Below are 24,166 nucleotides of genomic sequence, written 5' to 3' on the forward strand. Positions count from 1 at the left end.
CATAAATGTACGTTATATAACAGTGTAAATCTGACATTATAGAAAGTGCAAAATAGATCAGCTTCTATCAATATAAAATGTGTTTCTCTGAGTTGCCGCATGACATTTACTCTGTTCAGGTCAATCACTCGACCTGAACAAGTTGTTGAAGATAAGAAAGTGTGAGGGAAAATTATCCCTGAAGTTCCCTTCGACTGTGAGAGCCGTCACATTGTGGATACAGGATGGAAACGCTACTTGAGAAAGTCTCACTTGAAGAATCAGGATCCCAACCTGGTGGATCCAGGATCCACTGTTCAATCTGTGGAAGCCCATTCCCAGGAAAAATAGGTCTCCATCATCAAAGAACTCAGTGTAAACAATGAGCTGTGATTCTGTGTGTCTGCTGTGATATGGAAGGATGGACGATGATGTCCATGTTCGCACTAGAACAGGCGAATCCAGTTATTCATCAATGAGGCTCTGGGAATGTCCTGCAGTGGAACACAGTAAACCCACAAGGTAAGGAATGGACAGAAACAGGGCAATCGCTTCAGGGTCAGGAGGGCAGTGAAATTAGTCTGACAGGTTTTAACAATGTTGGGGAGGGTGAGACAGGGTCAGGAAGGGGGTGAAATTAGTCTGACAGGTTTTAACAGTGTCTGGGAGGGTGAGACAGGGTCAGGAGGGCAGTGAAATTAGCCTGACAGGTTTTAACAGTGTCGGGGAGGGTGAGACAGGGTCAGGAAGGGAGTGAAATTAGTCTGACAGGTTTTAACAGTGTCTGGAAGGGTGAGACAGGGTCAGGAGGGCAGTGAAATTAGTCTGACAGGTTTTAACAGTGTCGCGGAGGGTGAGACAGGGTCAGGAGGGCAGTGAAATTAGTCTGACAGGTTTTAACAGTGTCTGGGAGGGTGAGACAGGGTCAGGAAGGGAGTGAAGTTAGTCTGACAGGTTTAACAGTGTCTGGGAGGGTGAGACAGGCTCAGGAAGGGAGTGAAAAAGATGCAACAATATCAATGGCGGATAAATTGAAATGTCACTCACTGAATCAGGAAGGTTCTGGAACAGAGACTTCAGAAGCTGAGAAAATAAAAACTGAATGTGAGATACGGAATAAAATATAAAAATTCAGTAACTGAGATATTCTATATCACTCACTGGGCCCAGCATTCGATTATCTCCCAGCATTAACTAAACGGAATCACACATGGTAAATGTGCACAGAGGGAGTGGAGGATGAGGCAGTGGAGGATGAGAGAAAGGAGGGCGTGATGTGGAGGGTGGGACGCTGGAGGGTGCAGGAGTGGAGGATGATTGACTGAAGGAACATTGGGAATCCCGCTGTGGAATTTGAGTAGAATGTTCCTATCTTCTCCAGTGTTGACCCGGCTAAGAGGTGAACTCATTGAAACAGATAAAATTCTGAGAGGATTTGACTGGGAAGACATTGAGAATCTCTTTCCCCTGTCTGGAGAGTCTAGATCCAGGATTCCCAGTCTCAGGATAAGGGATCAGTCAGTTTGGACTGAGATGGGGAAATGTCTTCACTCAGAGAGTTGTGAATCTTTGGAATTGTCTATCCAGAGGGTTGTGGGTGATCAGGTGATGAGTACATTCAGCACCGAGATCCATCGATTCTGCAGCACTGAGGGGATCAAGGGATCTGGGAATGAAGTGGGAATGTGGAATTGTAACCGAGTTGAAGTGTAGTCCCCTAGAATCATAGAAACTTTCAGCACAAAAGGAAACCATTCTGCCCATCTTCCCCTGCTGGCTCTTTGAAACAACCATTATGCTTTGTCCCAGATTCCCGCTTCTTGTCTTTATCCCTGTAAGTTCCTCATCCTCAAGTGTCTGTTCAACCCCCTTTTAATATTATTTATGGAATTAGCTTCCACCACATTTTCAGGTGGAACGTTCCAGATCCCAACAACTCCCAGAATGAAAAACATTTCTCCTCTTCTCCTCTCTGGATCACTGAGCAATGATTGTAAATCTATAACCTCTCGTTATCGATCACTCACCAGACAGAATCATTTTTCTCCATCTACTCTATCAAAACCTTTCATCATCTGGAAAATCTCTCTTCAATGACCTCTTAACCTTCTTTGATCCAAGGAGAAAGTCTGAAGTTTTCTAAGGGAGGTTGGGAAGGTTTTTAACTAACTCGGCAGGGATATGGGAAGCAGGAGATGCCAAGGTGCACAGAATATTGGGAAAGATAGATCACACTAGAGCAGGGAATAGTAAGTTAATAGTTGGGGCCTGAATAAAAGAAATTAATGGAGTCTAAATCAGGGTTACAGTGCATGTGTGTGAATGTACAGAGTGTGATGAATAAGATTGGTGAGTTTCAGGTGCAGGTTACCATGGTGAATTGCGAAGTTGTGCCGATATCAGAGTCCTGGCACAAAGAACTGCACGACTGGGCATTAAACATTCCTCGATACAAGGTGTTCAGGAAAGATAGGAAAGGATGAAAAGGAGGAGGGTGGTGCTATTGTTTAAGGGAAGTATTGTAGTGCTGGAGAATGAGGATGACCCAGAGGAGTCAAGGACAGAAGGTGTTAGGCTAGAGCTAAGTAACAAAAAGGCTGCAGTTACATTGCTATGTGTACGCTGTAGGACCACAAGCAATGGGAAGGATGTAGAGGAACAAATTTGCAACAAAATTACAGAGAAGTCCAGAAAATATAATGGACTTGTAATGGAGAACTTTAATTATCCAAATATGGACTGGGATAGTATTAGTGTGAAGGGCAGAGAGGGTCAAATTCCTAGAGTGTGTTGTGGAAAATTTCCTCCAGCTGTCTATGTCCAGTCCAACAAGAATGGAGGCACAACTAGACTTGGTTCTTGGGAATGCGTTAGGCCAAGTGGATCAAGTAGCAATAGGAAAGTGTTTTGGGGACCATGGTGATTGTATCATAAGGTTTAGGCTGACTGTAGACAAATTGGAATAAATCGGAGTCAAAGGTTGGTTGGAAAAACACCCAATAGTCAACGGGCTACCTGCAAAGAATAGATAGTTCAGGCACAGTCAAGGTGTATTCCCTCAAAAGGGAATGGTAGAGCAAACAAACCCAGAGCTGCCTGGATGACAAAGGAGGTAGAAATTAAGATCGTGTGCTTGTGACAGGTGTAAGGCAGAAACTAACACTGAGAACCAGGCTGAATATAGAAGGCTCAAGGGAGAAGTGAAGGATTAAATAAGAGAAGCAAAGAGTGAGTATGAAAAGAGACAGGCAGGTAATATAAAAGGGAATCCCAAAGTCTTATATTGGCATATATATAGTTAAAGAATGACAAAAAAGAGTAGGGATGATGAGGACCAGAAAGGGGTTTTACACATGGAGGCAGAGAGAATAGCTGAGGTAGTAAATGAATATTTTGTATCTGTCTTTACAAAGGAAGAAGGTGCCAAACAAGCCATGGTAAAAGAGAATGCAATTTGGACACTAGAGGGGTTTAAAATTGAAAAGTAAGCGGCATCAGAAGGGCTGTCTGCACTTGGAGTTGATAAGGCACCGGGACTGGATGAGATGCACCCAAGGATACTGTGAGAAGGGAGAGTGGAAATTGCGGAGGCACTGGCCATAATTTTTCAACTTCCATAGACTCAGGGGTGGTGCCAGAGGACTGGAGAATGGCAAATCTTCAAAAAAGGGTGTAAGGACCAGTCAGTTTAACTTCAATGGTGGAGAAACTTCTAGAAACAATAATTTCTGGATATTATTGATAATATCCATTAATTCAGGATAAAATTAATAGTCATGTGAAGAAATGCAGGTTAATTAAAGAAAGCTAACATGGATTTCTTAAGGGAAAATCATGTTTAACTAACTTGCTGGAGTTTTTTGAACCGGTAACAAAGAGGATTGATGAGGACAGTGATGTTGATGTGGTGTACACGGAGTTCCAAAAGGCATTTGATACAGTTCCACATAACAAACTTGTGAGCAAATTGTGAATGATACAAAACTCAGAGACATTGTGAACTGTGAGGAGGATAATGAAAAACTTCAAAGGGATATAGACAAATTGGTGGAACGGACGGACAGGTGGAAGGTGAAGTTCAATGCAGAGAAATGTGAAGTGTTTAATTTTGGTTGACAGAACATGGAGAGACAGTATAAAAGAGGGGTACTACTCTAAAGGGGTTGCAGGAGCAGAGGGACCTGGGTGTACATGTGTATTGAAGGGGGCAGGGCAGGTTGAGAGCGTGGTTAATACAGCATACGGCAGCCTGGGCTTTATTAATAGGGACACAGAGTAAAAGCGCAAGGAGGTGAAGATGAACTTGTATATGACACTAATAAGACCTCAGCTGGAGTCTTGTGTACAGTTCTGGGCACCGCAATTTAGGAAGAATGTGAAGGCATTGGAGAGAGGGCAGAAAAGATCCACGAGAGTGGTTCCAGGATGAGAAACATCAGTTATGAAGATAGATTGGAGAGGTTACAAATGCTTCACTTGGAGAAAAGAAGGTTGAGAGGAGATTTAATTGAGGTCTTCAAAATCATGAGGGGTCTGGACAGAGTAGATATGGAGAAACTGTTCCTACTCGTGAAAGGATCCAGAATGAGAGGGCACAGGTTTAAAGTGATTAGCGAAAGAAGGAAAAGTGAGATGAGGAAAAAACATTTCACGCAGCGAGTGGTTAGGGTTTGGAATGCACTGCCTGAGAGTGTGGTGGAGGCAGGTTCAATTGAAGCATTCAAAAGGGAATTAGACTGTTATCTGAAAGGGAAGAATGTGCAAGGGTGTGGGTGAAAGACAGGAGAATGGCACTAAGTCATAATGCTCACTCGGTGAGCCGGTGCAGACACGATGGGCCAAATGGCCTCATGCACTGTAACAATTCTGTGATTCTGTGATTCAATGTCTCCTGTTGATGTCGAGGATCAGCCATGATCTTATTGAATGGTGGATCATGTCTGAGGAGGCAAATGGCCCATTTCTGTTCCTATTTCTTATGTTCATCTCCCTGAGTCAGTGACTCCAGGTGTGGAGAGGAGGGAGTGGGGAAGGAGGGAGTGGAGAGGGAGGGAGTGGAGAGGGGGGGAGCAGAGAGGGAGGGAGGGAGTGGAGAGGGCGGAGTGGAGAGGGAGGGAGTGGAGAGGGAGGGAGTGGAGAGGTTGGGAGTGGAGAGGGAGGGAGTGGAGAGGGAGGGAATGGAGAGGGAGGGAATGGAGAAGGAGGGAGCAGAGAGGGAGGGAGGGAGAAGGAGGAAGAGGAGATGTCTCCATTCTGATCCCCAATTCTAGACTGATCCAGTCAACCTCGTGAATGCTCTGTGCAATTAATGCTCATCAATATTGTAAAATAATTCACAAATACAACAGAACAAGTGTTCATAACTTCCCTGTAAGATTATCAGAGGAACAGAGTGAAATCTGGAAAAACAACTTCAAAGACCATTCACATCTTTCCGATTGTTTCTCTGTGGGATCGAGAATCTCCTTCCAGAGAATTCCCAGGTAAATGTAACTGTACAACTTTCAATCCTTTATTTCATTCCCAACAATCACCTCAGTCACTTACTCTGAGCTGTTGTGTAGGTCACACTTGGTGAATCTGCAGAAGCAAAATAAATGTCAGTTAGAATGGGGAATAATCCATTATCAGACAGTGAGAACACAACAAGTGTGAGGGAATGGAGATTGTGTAAGAAATACTCATTCCCACACTCCCCTCCATCCTTACACTTTATGGAGATCCTATCAATCTCTCCCATTCCATCGATATTCAGTAGGTGAGGATGTGAGTGTGTGTAGTGGGTTTAATGATCAATATTACACCTGGTCTGGGCTGATCACACAAAGGAAGATCAGACAGGGAACAAGACGTGTTTATACGTGTGTATCTGTGTGTGGGAATTAAATCAGTTCCATTAAACACAGTGTCCTGTACTCCCAGTACTGGAGATCCCCCCACACTCACTCTGTTCCCTCAGTTCCACATTCTCCCCTCTCTCTCACTCTCCCCTCTCAGTGTCCTGTACTCCCAGTACTGGAGATTCCCCCACACTCACTCTGTTCCCTCAGTTCCACATTCCCCTCTCTCTCACTCTCCCCTCTCAGTGTCCTGTACTCCCAGTACTGGAGATTCCCCCACACTCACTCTGTCCCCTCAGTTCCACATTCCGCTCTCTCTCACTCTCCCCTCTCAGTGTCCTGTACTCCCAGTACTGGAGATTCCCCCACACTCACTCTGTCCCCTCAGTTCCACATTCCGCTCTCTCTCACTCTCCCCTCTCAGTGTCCTGTACTCCCAGTACTGGAGATTCCCCCACACTCACTCTGTCCCCTCAGTTCTACATTCCCTCTCTCTGATTCTTACCTCTCTGTTGCCTTTTCCAGATGATTATTCCAATTATCAGAGCAGCCAGTGCAGTGAATAATCCAATTATCATTCCAAGATGGGAGTGTCCTGCACTGTTTTCCGGGATTTCTGAAACACATTTGAATAATATCAGGATTGTCTCTCTGTTCCCGGATCCATTCCCAGTTCTGTGTTAATTGGGGACAATTTTAACCGAAGCCGCCCATTGGGAATTGATGGGATTGGTTGAAACGCTGGTTTTCCACTCGCCCGAGTTCACTCTCCAGTGAAGTCACTAAAGAGTCCCATTGATGGTGGTGGAAAAGCCGTGTTGTCCCAATCCCGTGGGTTCCCTTCCCGGACAGTTCAGTTCTAATTCTCCCCGATGTCTCAGTGTCCTGTCCTTGTTCAATCCCCAGGGTTACATTGTATGGCCCAGGAGGCAGCATCACTGATGCTTTTCACATCAAACTTCAAAGGGATGAGCAAGAAACTGACCGCAGGAAACTGGGCTGAGCTGATAATGAGGAAAACAACAGGTAAACAGAGTAAACGCTTCAGAAGAAGCACTCGGTACAATCCAACAGCAGGACTTAGTCCTAAACTACTGCAGTGAACCCACCATGGTCAACATAGGAAATAAGTGAGAGAATCCAGATCAAAGAAAACTCTCCACAAATGTCCAGAGAATGAGTTCCAGACACTTAGACAAGGATCAGCTGATCAAAGAGAGACAGAATGGATTTGTGAATGGGAGCTCATGTCTGACTCATCTCATTGAATTTTATGAGAAGCTCACTAACATGGTGGATAAGGGAGTGTCTATGGATCTGGTCTAGATGGACTTCCAGAAGCTCATTGATCAGGTTCCACACAAGAAATTATTAACAATGATCAGAGTGTTTGGAATTGGAGATAATCTTTGACATGGGGTGAAAATTGGTTGGGAGGTTGGAGACAGAGAATGGGGATAAAGGGAATGTGCTCCCATTGGCAGGATGTGATAAGTTGTATTCCCCAGGGATCTGTACTGGGGCCTCAGCTTTTCACCATCTATATTCATGACTTGGATGCAGGAACAGAGAGTTGTATATCCAAGTTTACAGATGACACTAAGTTAGGAGACACATGACAGTTTGAATGAATGAATTGCATCCACCATAACAAAGGGATTTGGTTGGCCATGTGCACAAATCAGTGAAGGCTATGGCTAGTGGACTGCTGCATAAACCTGGCTTACGTATTATAGCACACACACAGACACACACACACACGCACACACACACACACACACACACAGACACACACACACACACAGACACACACAGACACAGACACACACACACACACACACACACACAGACACACACACACACAGACACACACACACAGACGCACAGTCACACATACACACACACACACACACAGACACACACACAGACACACACACGCACACACACAGACACACGCACACACACACGGACACACACACGGACACACACACACACACACAGACACACACACACACGGACACACGCACACACACAGACACACACACACACAGACAGACACACACACACACGCAGACAGACATACACACACACACACACACCCACACACACAGACACACACACACACACAGACACACACAGACACACACACACACAGACACACACAGACACACACACACACACACAGACGCACAGTCACACATACACACACACACAGACACACACACACAGACACACACACACACACAGACACACACACACGCACACACACACACACGCGCACACACACACACGGACACACAGACACAGACACACACACACACGGACACACGCACACACACAGACACACACACACACACACACAGACAGACACACACACACACGCAGACAGACATACACACACACACGCACACACACACAGACACACACACACACACAGACACACACACAGACACACACACACAGAGACACACACACAGAGACACACACACACACACACAGACACACACACACAGACAGACACACACACACACACACACACAGACAGACACACACACACAGACACACACACACAGACACACACACAGACACACACACAGACACACACACACACACAGACACACACACAGACAGACAGACACACACACACAGACACACACACACAGACACACACACACAGACACACAGACACACACACACACAGACACACGCACAGACACACACACACTCTACAGTTCCTTACTGCTCTGATAGAACTGGGTCTCTGCCAGGCTGCTGTGTTCAATTTGACAGGAGTATTGATCCTCATCCCCAGCATTTATTTCAATCTCTTTCTGGATCTGATGGGTCCCATCGTGGTTGGGTCGAACCCCCGAGGATAGTGTCTCAGACATTACCTCTCCATCCCTTAGCCAGCTCACCTCGATGTCTACAGGATAAAACCCAGTAACCAGGCAGGAGAGAGTGAGCGGCTTGTACTGACTATTGGGCTCACTTCTGGAGATGAACACTTCAGGCTGAACTGTAATGGGAAAGGGTGAAAACACAAACAATAGACAGACACTGAATGGAATGGGAGACCAGTGAAGTTAGAACAGAACATGGGGTCAAAACTGAAATAAATACCTTTCCTTTCAAAATATTCCTTCCCAGCTCGTAAATATTGCTTTAAATGTTGAACAAATACTTGTTGTAGATAGTTTTCCCAGTAGTTGTTCCAGGATTTATCAGAATCCCATTTTTCCTTCGTCTTCACTGCAAAGTGATTGGTTGCGACCCATCTCATTCTGTCTGCCTCTAAACTAAGAAAGTCCTTCCCATCAAATCCAAACCGCATCGATCTCTTAATGGAGCCGTCTTCAGTGATCTCAACAGACCAAATCCATTGAAGAGTGTGAATTCCTGTCAGTGACCATAAAGAGATCAAGAATCGATTGTTAATAGACAATCACAAACTGTCTGACCAGTGGTGAAAGTGTAAACCAACATATTATCTATTTTTATAATATACAATCACATTTCAACTATGTAACTTACTTTATTTCATTTACATTAATGAATGTAGACCGGTTGTGGTGTAACCCCGTGTGTGGAGTGTGTGTCATGGGGGTAACACAGAACATCAAGGTATAAGAAGGGCCCAGACGGAAGGTATATAAAGAACTGCACTGAACTGCACTGTAGGCTCAAAACACAAAGCATGATGGTTAATTTAGTCAAGTGAAAGTCTTGCTAAAATCAGCAAGTTCTGTAAAATGGCTTAACCTGTAGGAGGGCTCGTAGCAGGGAAGATAAACAGACTGAGCTTCATTAAGGGGCAATAAATGTGCTGCCTTCTTCCCATTCTGGAGATTGCTAAGTGTTGGAGATAACAAAGCGGAGTCAAGCTGGCTTTGTTAAATCAAGTGTGACCTTCAAAGGGGGTTACGCCAAGGTACATGTACGGGGATGTAATTAAAAACCAATTAAATGGACTAAAAGCTGGCTTTACCTTATAGGGCACAGGACCATAGCAAGAAAAAGTATAAAGAGTCCACAGAATCACCATTCCTGCAGCGGTCAGGGCAATTTGGTCAGTTGTTCAGAAGACGTGCACGGAGGATTCGTCATTGGATTGACCAATGAGACGGACTCCAACTCACAGGGAAGATAAGTAACCGGTATTGTTGTGAGTATGTCCCTTTTAAAGTTTCCCAGCGCGCGCATACACACACGCACACATCCACATATACGCATCAACACACACACACACACACACACATCCACATATACGCATCAACAGACACACACAACACACACACATACACTCATCAACACACACACACATCCACACATACGCATCAACACACACACACATCCACACACACACTCATCAACACACACACACACATCCACACATACACATCAAGACACACACACACGCACACATCCACACATACGCATCAACACACACACACATCCACACACACACTCATCAACACACACACACACATCCACACATACACATCAAGACACACACACACGCACACATCCACACATACGCATCAACACACCCACACACACACACACACACACATCCACAACAACACACACACATCCACACATACGCATCAACACACACACACAACACACACACACTCATCAACACACACACAAACACACACACCCACACATACGCATCAACACACACATACACATCAACACACACACACAACACACACAGATATAGGCACACACACGCATCAACTCACACACACTCATATGCATCAACACACACACACACATCCACACAGGCGCACACACACACATCAACACACACATCAACACACACACACATTAACACATACACATCAACACACACACACATCAACACACACACACACACATCAAACCACGCACACACACACATCAATACATGTGCGCGCGCACATCAACACGTGTGTACACATACATAAATACAATTGTGCACACACATCAAGACATGCGCACAGACATCAACACGCACGTGTGCACACACATCAACACACACACATTAACACGCATTCACATACACACATACATCAACACACATGCGCATTCACACACATCAACACATGCGCGCGCACGCACACACACACACACACACATACACGCAGGACAAAACATAAAGCTAATCTTCATCAGGTGATTTCCAGTAAATCACCAGGGCCTCTGCCTTTACAAGTTTTATTCCCCAGCCATTGAAGTAATTACTGTTGAAATAAGCAAATCTCTCTCCTCCTCAAGTACCATGCTGGTCAGGTGGTTTCTTGGAAAAGACAGGTTTTCTTACATTCCAAGGTGAACTTTTAACCTTGTTAAAATTTAATGATGCAATGTTCTTCCAAATTTTAAAAGAACATACAGATCTTGGAGATATCGTTTCCCAACAGTTTCCTCTCCAAATTAAGCTCCCCGTCTGTCAGAAATTGGAACATTCACATTTACAGCTGCATATAAATGACGTTCCCCTGGTGAGGTTGACTTCTTCCGTGACTATGAAGTGAGTGGAAGCTGCTTTGACCGTCTCGGGAGCTGCTCACAAATCTCAGCCTCTTGACTCATTTCAGGGGGTGGCCGGGCCAAGCTGTGCGAAGGATGGACATGAGAGGCCGGCTAAGGTTGGGCAGGCGGGTGTGGGTGGAGTGGGGGTTGGACATGGAAGTTAGGCAAAAAGTGGAAGTGGGGGGAGATTGCCCAGGGAATAAAGACAGACCGTCCGGAGCAGGAAGGGATGCAGTAAGGGAATGTGAGGGTGCAGCAATGTGGGATGGAGGAAATGGCCTTGCATGTGGGGTCTGGGGGTCTTATGGCTGATTGGGGGAGGGGGTTTCTGGGCAGGAATGGTGGGAGAGAGATGCACCTAGAGATGGGGTCAGTTCTGTCTCCAGTGGGGTCCTGGGAGTTGAACTGAGGGCACTGGGCAGCAGAAGGACCAGGCACAGTGAGAGGGGGAGTTGGATGTGGTGGGGTGGCAGATCCAGGGTGACAGTCGGGTAGCTGAAGGTTCCATGGAATGGTCATGAAAGCGTAACAAGAGGGGTCAGTGTAGGTATGGGAATGGTAATGGGAGTAGGCTCTGAGGGGACAGAAGGTCATGTGGAGGGTGATGGTTATAGGTGTAAGGCTAACAGGGAGAGGTTTAAGTGTAACAGAGGGGAGGGAAATTATTATATTTGGTGGGTCAAGGGTGATGGGGAGAGTTGGTGGGTGCCGGGGGGTGTGAGGGGCCATGAAGGGGGTGGCGTGAGTCTCAAATTTTACACGCACCATATTGGGAGTCTCACCGATGCAACACAATCACTGTAAAACTGCGATACTTCGAACTGGGGGGAGGGTCTTTTCCCATGGATGGAGTTCAGGGTCAGCACAATTGGCCGACCAAAGGGACACCCTAATAATCATGAGGCAACTGGATGGGAACCAGGCTACGTCACTGAGTATGTTTAAAGCAGAGGTCAATAGATTTCTAGATACGAATGACATTAAGGGATATGGGGACAGTGCAGGGAGATGGGGTTGAGATAGAAGATCAGCCATGATCTAGTTAAATGGTGAAGCAGGCTCGAGGGGCCGAATGACCTACTCCTGCTCCTATGTTCCTATCAACAGATGAGTGAAAGGCAATGCCGGAGGCACCTTAGAATGTCCCAGAATTTGGTTGCACACATCTGTCAGCTTCTCCTGGATGAGCTGTGGCTGCAAAGACTTGGAGACAATCCCATGCCAGTGGCATTAAATGTCACAGCCACTTAAACTTCCTTCCAGGGCTCCACTGGGGGCCAGTGTGGCATCTCCCAGTCAGTGACACACAAGTACATCCGGGAGGTGACAGATTCCCTGTTCAGGAGAGCGCAGCAATTGATTCAATTCCACCTGGATCTGGAATACAAGGCAGCAAGGGTGTTGGGATTTGCAGTAATATCAGGATTCCCACAAGTGCAGGGAATAATTCACTGCACACATGTGGCCTTGAGAGCTCCCTGGCAACAGCCAGTCACAGTCATCAACAGAAAAGGTTTCCACTCTTTGACTATGCAGCTGATATGTGATCACAACAGAGAAATCCTGCATGTTTGTGCTCAGTTCCCAGAGAGATCTCATGACACCAACATTCTGACTCACTCCCAGATGCCTTAGCTTTTCGAAGGACCTCAGCAATCACAGGGCTGGCTCCTTGGGGACAAGGGATACCCCCAAAAAATCTGTCTGATGACACCACTTCGCCGCCATCAGAGTGTTGCTGAGGAGTGCGATGATGCCGCACATGTCTCCACAATGCCCACCATTGAGCAGATGACAGGCCTCCTAAAGATCAGGTTTAGATGTTTGGACCGCTCAGGCGGGGCTCTCCAATACTCACCACCCAGAGTGTCCAGGATCATCATCGTGCGCTGTGTCCTGCACAAATTAGCGTTACAAAGGGGGAATGTCTTGGCTGAGGGAGATCTGCAGGACTGAGATGTCTCCTCTGACGATGAGTACAGTGAAGACAATGGAGATCAGGGCCAGGGATGCCGGGGAGGTACATGCAAAGGCCATTGTGAGGGTATGACACAGCAGAGACGCTCATGACAATCTGATAGCTGGCAGATTCCAGGCACAGTAAGATTCCAAGACATTTACTTCACTATTTGGTTCTCTATCCTCTGCAGACTGGAAGGCCCCAGATTCCATCTTGGTTACAGACATGATACTTTGCTTTAATGTACCTTGATTAATGAGAGCTGAATTAAATTGCACAACTTAACGTCTGCCCTGCTGGTGGTTTGATCATTTGCATGCACCAAGCTACGCTGATATACAGAGCTCTGGCATGAAAAGCACACGTTAGAACCTGCACAGCGCCCCGTTCCCCCACCAGCTCACACACCTGTAAGTGGAATTGAGATATTTCCCATCAATCACAAAGTCCGTGTGCTTGGCAACTTGGAAACAATATCAAATCCAACCTGGGCAGAGGTAAACTTCTGTTAACCTGACATCTGCTCCCAGAGAGAGGCTGACCCAACAAAAACTCTTTCAGGGAAAAACAGATTGATGTGTCCACAAGGAGGAGCAGCATGAGAACATCACATTGCCCCTCGAGATCGTTCCTCAATGCAGATTTAACTTCCAAGCACATCAAGAGGAGTTAATTAGCAGCAAGCTAACGAAAGTAGATCATTTCATAAAGGTTCATGAAAGGGGGTAATTCCCAGCACATTACCGACAGGAGTTAATTCCCAGCAGGTTAACGACAGGAGTTAATACCCAGGGGTCAGTGCTGGGAGATGGGCTGAGTGGAGTGACCCAGGGGTCAGTGCTGGGGGAGGGACTGAGTGGAGTGACCCAGGGGTCAGTGCTGGGGGAGGGACTGAGTGGAGTGACCCAGGGGTCAGTGCTGGGGGAGGGACTGAGTGGAGTGACCCAGGGGTCAGTGCTGGGGGAGGGACTGAGTGGAGTGACCCAGGGGTCAGTGCTGGGGGAGGGACTGAGCGGAGTGACCCAGGGGTCAGTGCTGGTGGAGGGACTGAGTGGAGTGACCTAGGGGTCAGTGCTGGGAGATGGACTTGAGATCGTTCCTCAATGCAGATTTAACTTCCAAGAACATCAAGAGGAGTTAATTAGCAGCAAGCGAACGAAAGTAGCTCATTTCAAATAGGTTCATGAAAAGGGTTAATTCCCAGCACATTAACAACAGGAGTTAATTCCCAGCAGGTTAATGACAGGAGTTAATTCGACAGGAGTTAATTCCCAGCGCGTTAACGACAGGAGTTAATTCCCAGCGCGTTAACGACAGGAGTTAATTCCCAGCGCGTTAACGACAGGAGTTAATTCCCAGCGCGTTAGCAACAGGAGTTAATTCCCAGCACGTTAAGGACAGGAGTTAATTCCCAGCGCGTTAAGGACAGGAGTTAATTCCCAGCGCGTTAAGGACAGGAGTTAATTCCCAGCGCGTTGACGACAGGAGTTAATTCCCAGCGCGTTAACGACAGGAGTTAACTCCCAGCGCGTTAAGGACAGGAGTTAACTCCCAGCGCGTTAAGGACAGGAGTTAATTCCCAGCGCGTTGACGACAGGAGTTAATTCCCGGCGCGTTGACGGCAGGAGTTAATTCCCGGCGCGTTAACGACAGGAGTTAATTCCCGGCGCGTTAGCGACAGGAGTTAATTCCCGGCGCGTTAACGACAGGAGTTAATTCCCGGCGCGTTAACGACAGGAGTTAATTCCCAGCGCATTAACGACGGGAGTTAATTCCCAGCACGTTAACGACGGGAGTTAATTCCCAGCGCGTTAACGACAGGAGTTAATTCCCGGCGCGTTAACGACAGGAGTTAATTCCCAGCGCGTTAACGACGGGAGTTAATTCCCAGCGCGTTAACGACAGGAGTTAATTCCCAGCGCGTTAACGACAGGAGTTAATTCCCAGCAGGGTTAACGACAGGGGTTAATTCCCAGCACGTTAGCGACAGGAGTTAATTCCCAGCGCGTTAGCGACAGGAGTTAATTCCCAGAGCGTTAAGGACAGGAGTTAATTCCCAGCGCGTTAGCGACAGGAGTTAATTCCCAGAGCGTTAAGGACAGGAGTTAATTCCCAGCACGTTAACGACAGGAGTTAATTCCCAACGCGTTAACGACAGGAGTTAATTCCCAGCGCGTTAGCGACAGGAGTTAATTCCCGGCGCGTTAAGGACAGGAGTTAATTCCCGGCGCGTTAGCGACAGGAGTTAATTCCCAGAGCGTTAAGGACAGGAGTTAATTCCCGGCGCGTTAACGACAGGAGTTAATTCCCGGCGCGTAAACGACGGGAGTTAATTCCCGGCGCGTAAACGACGGGAGTTAATTCCCGGCGCGTTAACGACGGGAGTTAATTCCCGGCGCGTTAACGACGGGAGTTAATTCCCGGCGCGTTAACGACGGGAGTTAATTCCCGGCGCGTTAGCGACAGGAGTTAATTCCCGGCGCGTTAACGACAGGAGTTAATTCCCGGCGCGTTAACGACAGGAGTTAATTCCCGGCGCGTTAACGACAGGAGTTAATTCCCAGCGCGTTAGCGACAGGAGTTAATTCCCGGCGCGTTAACGACAGGAGTTAATTCCCAGCGCGTTAACGACAGGAGTTAATTCCCAGCGCGTTAGCGACAGGAGTTAATTCCCGGCGCGTTAACGACGGGAGTTAATTCCCGGCGCGTTAACGACAGGAGTTAATTCCAAGAACGTTAACGACAGGAGTTAATTCCCGGCGCGTTAACGACAGGAGTTAATTCCCAGCTCGTTAACGACAGGAGTTAATTCCCGGCGCGTTAGCGACAGGAGTTAATTCCCGGCGCGTTAACGACAGGAGTTAATTCCCGGCGCGTTAACGACAGGAGTTAATTCCCGGCGCGTTAACGACAGGAGTTAATTCCCGGCGCGGTAACGACAGGAGTTAATTCCCGGCGCGTTAACGACAGGAGTTAATTCCCGGCGCGTTAACGACAGGAGTTAATTCCGGGCGCGTTAACGACAGGAGTTAATTCCCGGCGCGTTAACGGCAGGAGTTAATTCCCGGCGCGTTAACGACAGGAGTTAATTCCCGGCGCGTTAACGACAGGAGTTAATTCCCGGCGCGTTAAGGACAGGAGTTCATTCCCGGCGCGTTAAGGACAGGAGTTCATTCCCGGCGCGTTAAGGACAGGAGTTCATTCCCGGCGCGTTAAGGACAGGAGTTCATTCCCGGCGCGTTAAGGACAGGAGTTAATTCCCGGCGCGTTAGCGACAGGAGTTAATTCCCAGAGCGTTAGCGACAGGAGTTAATTCCCGGCGCGTTAAGGACAGGAGTTAATTCCCGCCGCGTTAAGGACCGGAGTTAATTCCCGGCGCGTTAAGGACAGGAGTTAATTCCCGGCGCGTTAAGGACAGGAGTTAATTCCCGGCGCGTTACGGACAGGAGTTAATTCCCGGCGCGTTAAGGACAGGAGTTAATTCCCGGCGCGTTAAGGACAGGAGTTAATTCCCGGTGCGTTAACGACAGGAGTTAATTCCCGGCGCGTTAACGACAGGAGTTAATTCCCGAGACGTTAACAACAGGAGTTAATTCCCGGCGCGTTAACGACAGGAGTTAATTCCCGAGACGTTAACAACAGGAGTTAATTCCCGGCGCGTTAAGGACTGGAGTTAATTCCCGGCGCGTTGACGACAGGAGTTAATTCCCGGCGCATTGACGACAGGAGTTAATTCCCGGCACGTTGACGACAGGAGTTAATTCCCGGCGCGTTGACGACAGGAGTTAATTCCCGGCGCGTTGACAACGGGAGTTCATTCCCGGCGCGTTGACGACAGGAGTTAATTCCCGGCGCGTTAACGACAGGAGTTAATTCCCAGCGCGTTAACGACAGGAGTTAATTCCCAGCACGTTAACGACAGGAGTTAATTCCCAGCGCGTTAACGACAGGAGTTAATTCCCAGCACGTTAAGGACAGGAGTTAATTCCCAGCGCGTTAACGACAGAAGTTAATTCCCAGCGCGTTAATGACAGGAGTTAACTCCCAGCACGTTAAGGACAGGAGTTAATTCCCAGCACGTTAATGACAGGAGTTAATTCCCAGCACGTTAAGGACAGGAGTTAATTCCCAGCACGTTAAGGACAGGAGTTAATTCCCAGCAGTTTACAGACAGAAGTTAATTCCTTGCCCATGATGCGTGACGGACTGAGTGGAGTGACCCAGTGGTCAGTGCGGGGAGATGGACTGAGTGGAGTGACCCAGTGGTCAGTGCTGGGAGATGGGCTGATTGGAGTCACCCAGTGGTCAGTGCGGGGAGATGGGCTGAGTGGAGTGACCCAGGGGTCAGTGCGGGGAGATGGGCTGAGTGGAGTAACCCAGTGGTCAGTGCGGGGAGATGGGCTGAGTGGAGTGACCCAGTGGTCAGTGCGGGGAGATGGGCTGAGTGGAATGACCCAGTGGTCAGTGCGGGGAGATGTGCTGAGTGGAGTGACCCAGGGGTCAGTGCGGGGAGATGGGCTGAGTGGAGTGACCCAGGGGTCAGTGCGGGGAGATGGGCTGAGTGGAGTGACCCAGGGGTCAGTGTGGGGAGATGGGCTGAGTGGAATGACCCAGTGGTCAGTGCGGGGAGATGGGCTGAGTGGAGTGACCCAGTGGTCAGTGCTGGGAGATGGGCTGAATGGAGTGACCTGGGGTATAATGGGGGACAATCAACAATGAGTTTCTACATCATGATCTTACCAGATGTGTGGTTTGTCATCTTCAGTATTTCATTCAGATTCTCCTTTGCCAGGTTTGAATGTGAGTTCACCAGATCTGTGACATAGTCCCAGAATTTCACATCGAAAGATTCAGCCATGAACTGCTGCCTGGGGATGCAGCGACGGACATCACTGTCATAATAACCTATTTGGACTCCATTGACCATCCCAACAGTGGTAATCTCAGGAAAATCTTCAATGCCGGAGATTACAGTGTACATCACCGTGTGTGAGTTAGTGTCTGTGAAGCAAACAGTTAAAGGGACACTTTAATAAACACCAACATGAGCATCAGAATAATCTCCCTGAACCTGTCTGATCATAATGATACCAGAAAGCTCAGGAACATCACTGATGGTGTGAAAATCACTGTAAATGTGTTAGTGTCTGTAAAACAATTAAACAATTAAAGGAACAGGTTAATAAACATTTGCACACACTGCCACCTGATCAAAGTGAGGCCCATCCACACAGGGACAATCTCCAATAATCCACCACTTTATCACAAAGTCAGAATCCTGTCTGATATAAAAACAGAATCTGATTAAACTGGGTCAGAATTAGATGCTACAGCCTCTCAGAACAGGGAGTAAACCCGGAATCAGAGTCACTCTGGGCTGGTCTGTTGTTTAGCGTCTTTGTTGTAGTATGTTTTTAGGAGATAGTAACCTGACATCATCAGAAAGGAAGTGTGTCATGTGATCCAGTTTTAGTTTTACTTTTGGCTATGAGCAGAACGTAGCACAGCTCTGATGCCTTCAAGTTTCTGTCTATGTCTCTCTGTTCTCATGTGCCTAGTCTTAAGAAATAAGTCCACAACCTGTTTACCCAATCCCTTATGAGTGATTGGTTCCATTATATCATTATCAAAACACAACATGGTGTTCAGTGGTGGTCAAATGGCCTGGCAGCGAGATTAAGGTCCGACATGATGAACAGCTTAGATTGTACCACATGGCGTGAGATGACCCTTGGTGTTTGGGTCAGACTGCAACAAAGCTGAGGCGTTGGAAAGTGTTGAAATCGCAATGTGGTGACTGCACAGATAAGCTTTGAAGGCCCAGTGCCAGGATAGTGCTCAAATAAAGAGCTGGGAAACAGACCGATCCCTCATGGTGAGATTGCAGTGCAAAGCCTGTCAGTTCAGTAAGTGGGTCAGTGCGTCGAGAGGACCAGCGCTGGGTTAGCTCCGTCGGGAAAGGGGAGTGTCCAGGGGGTGGGCTGGGCTGATAGCGAGTGGGGGAAGTCAAACCAAAAAATCCCAAACATGTCATGAAGATTGGCCAGAGAACGTTGTGATTCTGAGCGTGTAAATGTGGCTCGAGTGACACTCATCCTGGGTACAATAGGAGAATGAAGGTCAAAGGGTTATTGTCAAAATATCCACAAGATTCCCCAGATTGAACTGACCCACTGCCCGAATTAAACATGTTTAAACAGTGCACAGAGCTATGGTTTCTTGATTCACGTGTGTCTGAACCAGACAAGCAAGCCATAAAAAATCACCTAGCAATTGGGAATGCAGGTCTACACAGGCTGAACACATCAGGATTGACAGCAGAAGAGCTAAAGGGTCCCCAGGAGATATGGACTACATTGGAAGACCGGTTCAGAATCAGGTTAAAGTTCCGTATTCATTGACGAGAGTTCATGTCATTTCAACAACAGTCTACAGAATCCATGGACCACTTGGTCAGTAGATACAGAGAAAAGGGGACGTACTGTGAGTTTTCAAACACAGAGCTGGCAGACAGAATTGTTGATTTTCTGATCACATCCACTCCCATGAAAACCTTCGAGAAAGATCTGTTAGACAAACCCAAAACATTTAGCATTGGAGATCTACTGAAGGATGGATGTGAGTATTAACCGATCCTCACAGGTTAATAAAGCTTACAGGTCCTAAGTACATCCCCAGTTGTTGATGCACTCACTAGACCATCTAAACCTAGCAAGACATGTGGAAGGTGTGGCCTTCTCCAGACACCAAGGAAATGCCCAGCTTTCCAGCAATTCTGCAAGGCATTCGGCAGAAAGGGCCATTGGCAGCAGTGGTGCACTAGAGCAAAGGCTGATGCAGCTGTGAAGAGCCGTGCACAGATCCAAACAGACCGGACACAACAGGTATCTTCAACCAATAAGAATGACCATCCGGTATCCTCTCAGAAACATATACATGAGGTGATTAACAAACCAGAGAATGACAATGTATGTGATGAGATGAAGAGCAGTAGCACAGTTTTCTCACTCTCAATCTCATGGGAAACATAGATGTCATCATTCACTCACACATGGGCATAGATCGGATGAGAAGAGAGACCGTCTATTGGCCGAGTATGAACAATGACATTGAAGCTATCGTCAAGCAGGACAAGGCATGTCAAGAGCATATGCCAGGTCAGCACAGAGAACCATTGATTCCACATGAAGTTCCTACCCATCCTTGGTCCAAAATCACATTCAGCCTCTTTCATGTCCATGACACTGACTTCATCGTCATCGTCAACTGCTTCACAAAGTAGCCCATTATTCAACAATTGCACAATACATCAAGCACACCTGCAGCACACACACTAAATGCTATTTGGTGTGACTAGAGAGATCATTATGAAGAGCATAACCAGGGAAAGAGTAGGGCCCATAAGGGACCAAGGGGTCATCTATGGATGGAGCCAAAGGACATCGGTAGAGTATTGAACGAATACTTCACATCCATCTTCACCCAAGAGAATGAGGATGAAGGTATCGAACTCAGGAAGAGAGACTGTGAGGTTCTTGAGCAAATTGATATAGGGAGTGACAAGGTATTGGAGGTGTTGGCAGACTTAAAAGTGGACAAATCTCCAGGTCCAGATGATTTTTGTCCCAGACTGCTGAGGGAGACAAGGGAGGAGATCGCAGGGGCTCTGACCCAAATCTTTAATTCCTCTCTGGCCACGGGGGAGGTGCCGGAGAACTGGAGAACAGCTAATGTGGTTCCGCTATTTAAGAAGGGTTGTAGAGATAAGCCAGGGAACTACAGGCCAGTGAGTCTCGCGTCAGTGGTAGGGAAACTATTGGAGAAAATTCTGAAGGAGAGAGTCTATCTCCACTTGGAGAGGCAAGATTTGATCAGGGATAGTCAGCATGGCTTTGTCTGAGGGAGGTCATGCCTAACAAATTTGGTTGAAATTTTTGAGGAGGTGACCAGGTGTGTAGATGATGGTAGTGCAGTTGATGTAGTTTATATGGATTTCAGCAAAGCCTTTGACAAGATCCCACATGGGAGATTTATAAAGAAGGCAGATGCACATGGGATACAGGGTAATTTGATAAGGTGGATTCAAAATTGGCTCAGTTGTAGGAGACAGAGGGTGATGACAGAAGGACGCTTTCGTGACTGGAAGCCAGTGTCCAGTGGCGTACCACAGGGATCTGTGCTGGGTCCCCTCTTATTTGGCCATTTATGTAAATGACATAGATGACTATGTGGGGGGTAGGACAAGTAAGTTTACGGATGACAGAAAGATTGGCCGGGTGCTTAACAGTGAGGTTGAGTGTCTTGGTCTACAGGAAGATATAGACGGGATGGTCAAATGGGCAGATAAGTGTCAGATGGAATTTAACCCTGAAAAGTATGAGGTGATACACTTTGGAAGGAGTAATTTGACAAGGAAGTATTCAATGAATGGCATGACACTAGGAAGTTCTGAGGAACAAAAGGACCTTGGCATGTGTGTCCATAGATCTCTGAAGGCGGAGGGGCATGTTAGTGGGGTAGTGAAAAAGGCATAAGGGACACTTGTCTTTATCAATCAAGGCATAGATTACAAAGGTCGGGAGGTCATGTTGAAGTTGTATAGAACCTTGGTGAGGCCACAGCTGGAGCACTGTGTGCAGTTCTGGTCCCAACATTATAGGAAGGATGTTATTGCACTGGAGGGGGTGCAGAGGAGATTCACCAGGATGTTACCTGGGATGAAACATTTAAGTTATGAAGAGAGGTTGGATAGACTTGGGTTGTTTTCGTTGGAGCTGAGAAGACTGTGGGGCGACCTGATCGCGGTGTACAAGATTATGAGGGGCATGGACAGGGTGGATAGGGAGCAGCCGTTCCCCTTAGTTGAAGGGTCAGGCACAAGGGGACATAAGTTCAAGGTGAGGGGCCGGAGGTTTGGGGGGGATGTGAGGAAAAACCTTTTTACCCAGAGGGTGGTGATGGTCTGGAATGCGCTGCCTGGGAGGGTGGTGGAGGCGGGTTGCCTCACATCCTTTAAAATGTACCTGGATGAGCACTTGAATGTCATAACATTCAAAGCTACGGGCCAAGTGCTGGTAAATGGGATTAGGTAGGTCGGTCAGGTGTTTCTCACGTGTTGGTGCAGACTCGATGGGCCAAAGGGCCTCTTTTGCACTGAGTGATTCTGTGATTCTGTGAACGGTCTGCAATTTATTGCTAAGCCATTTCAGGATATGTGAGAGAAGCGGAATATCAATTACACTACTTCTTCACCTCTCACAGCCCAACTGAACGATTGATTTGCACAGTTTTAGGTTCACACTTGGCTGTGAGCAGATGGAGTCGCTCATTTAAGACAAAGATGAGGAGAATTTTTTTCTCTCAAAGGGCAGCGAGTCTTCAGACCTCTCTTCCTCAAAAGGTGATGGAAGGAGAGTCTGTGTATATTTTAAGGCAGCGCTAGATAGATTCTTGATTAACAAGGGGGTGAAAGGTTATCGGGAGTAGGCAGGAATGTGGGGTTGAGGTTAAATTCAGATGAGCCATGATCTTATTGAATGGCAAAGCAGGCTCGAGGGACTGAGTGGACTACTCCTGTTCTAAATTCATATCTTCATTCGTAGAATGTAGCAGAGCTCTGATGTCTTCAAGCTTTCTATCCATGTCTATCTGCTCTCCTGTGTCTACCCCTTCAGAAATGAACCCCAGTGTCTTTACCCAATCCCTTATGAGTGATTGGAGCCTTTATATCATTATCAAAACATGACAGTCATCACCAGGAAACATGTGGTGTGAGTGAATTCCGGATTGAAATGAAGAGAAACAGGAATATTTGGGAGGATGAAGTGTGATACCATAGTGGGGGGGACAGTCACTATATGAACAGTCTGACTGTCAAACAGGGTGATGGACAATCCAGAGCAGGGTCTCCACTGTCCCTCACAGAGCTTTTTAATCGCCCCTTTATACAGGGTCAGGAGGATGTTGGTGGTCTGAGATAATCTGGCCTGTTCAACCAGGAGGGCATCACGGCTGATCCTGGAGTGGGTTAAACATGGATTATCCTTCTCCTCCCCGTAGTGTTTTGAAGACTTTAGACCGGGAGTGATGAAACTGTTTTGCTTCTCCCAATCAATGTGAAAATTAAAAGTGTCCATTTGAAGCATTTACCATTTGCTCCAAGCTTCTCTGCTCTCGGTGTTTCTACATCCTGCTGTCAGGAGAGCTGGACACAAATCCCATCAGAGTCTTACAGACTGTGCTGACTTCAATGGTGTAAAATATCAGGCTGGCTGTATAACAGACGGCTGATCAAACATCACCCATTTCAAACTCTCACCAAAACATTCCAATTCACCCCAGAGAGAGAGAGAGAGAGTGAGAGTGAGAATGGAGGGCTGAATTCTGTACTTACCGGGAGAGACCCAGGAAATACACAGGGAGATGGAGAAAAGGATCAGCAACATTCTGGGAATCCACTGTCCCTGTTCCAATCAGGGACTGGGAATGAAACACTCTGAGGGAGAAACTAATACTGTTTATAAACTGGGGAAAACCAACACAAACTGTTTATCTCAAGGATTTGATAATTTCCTGATCCCAGAACCAGAGGGTGAATGATTGGATAGTTTCAGAACAATATCGAATGAAATAAATAAACAGTCGCTAGTCACCAGTTACCAGGACGATCAAACACAGACACAGTGAGATTCAGGCTGGGAAACGAGAGTAAAAGCTGAAATTTCAGCAGGAAACAGGATCCGGGTGTGTTTTGGGGTCAGGAAGCTGCCTCCGGTGGGAAAGTGATGAAAGTTCAGATTTTCACAGGGTTGCCCCTGTAAGTGATCTGGAGACAGGTTCCCTGTCCACTTAGAGCCAGTGGGGGTGG

At 47.1% G+C, this 24,166-nt stretch overlaps 1 protein-coding gene across 3 annotated transcripts; it reads right to left on the reverse strand.

Moving 5' to 3' along the window:
• Window positions 1-23,844, reverse strand: LOC144695829 (class I histocompatibility antigen, F10 alpha chain-like). Of its 3 annotated transcripts, XM_078566848.1 has the most exons (8): window positions 23,693-23,844; window positions 18,040-18,300; window positions 8,943-9,218; window positions 8,560-8,838; window positions 6,325-6,435; window positions 5,527-5,559; window positions 1,027-1,062; window positions 1-473 (listed from the first exon to the last, which is right to left on the reverse strand). In XM_078566848.1, the coding sequence occupies exons 1-7, from the start codon at window positions 23,742-23,744 to the stop codon at window positions 1,031-1,033; spliced, it is 1,044 nt and encodes a 347-aa protein (XP_078422974.1). In that variant the 5' UTR covers window positions 23,745-23,844; the 3' UTR covers window positions 1-473; window positions 1,027-1,030. The 3 variants fall into 3 exon arrangements, with proteins under 3 accessions (XP_078422974.1, XP_078422975.1, XP_078422976.1); XM_078566849.1 differs by lacking the exon at window positions 1,027-1,062; XM_078566850.1 differs by lacking the exons at window positions 1,027-1,062; window positions 5,527-5,559.
• Window positions 23,845-24,166: the final 322 nt, after the last annotated feature.

This window comes from Cetorhinus maximus, chromosome 21, assembly GCF_964194155.1.
Source record: "Cetorhinus maximus chromosome 21, sCetMax3.hap1.1, whole genome shotgun sequence".
Classification (NCBI taxonomy): Eukaryota; Metazoa; Chordata; class Chondrichthyes; order Lamniformes; family Cetorhinidae; genus Cetorhinus; species Cetorhinus maximus.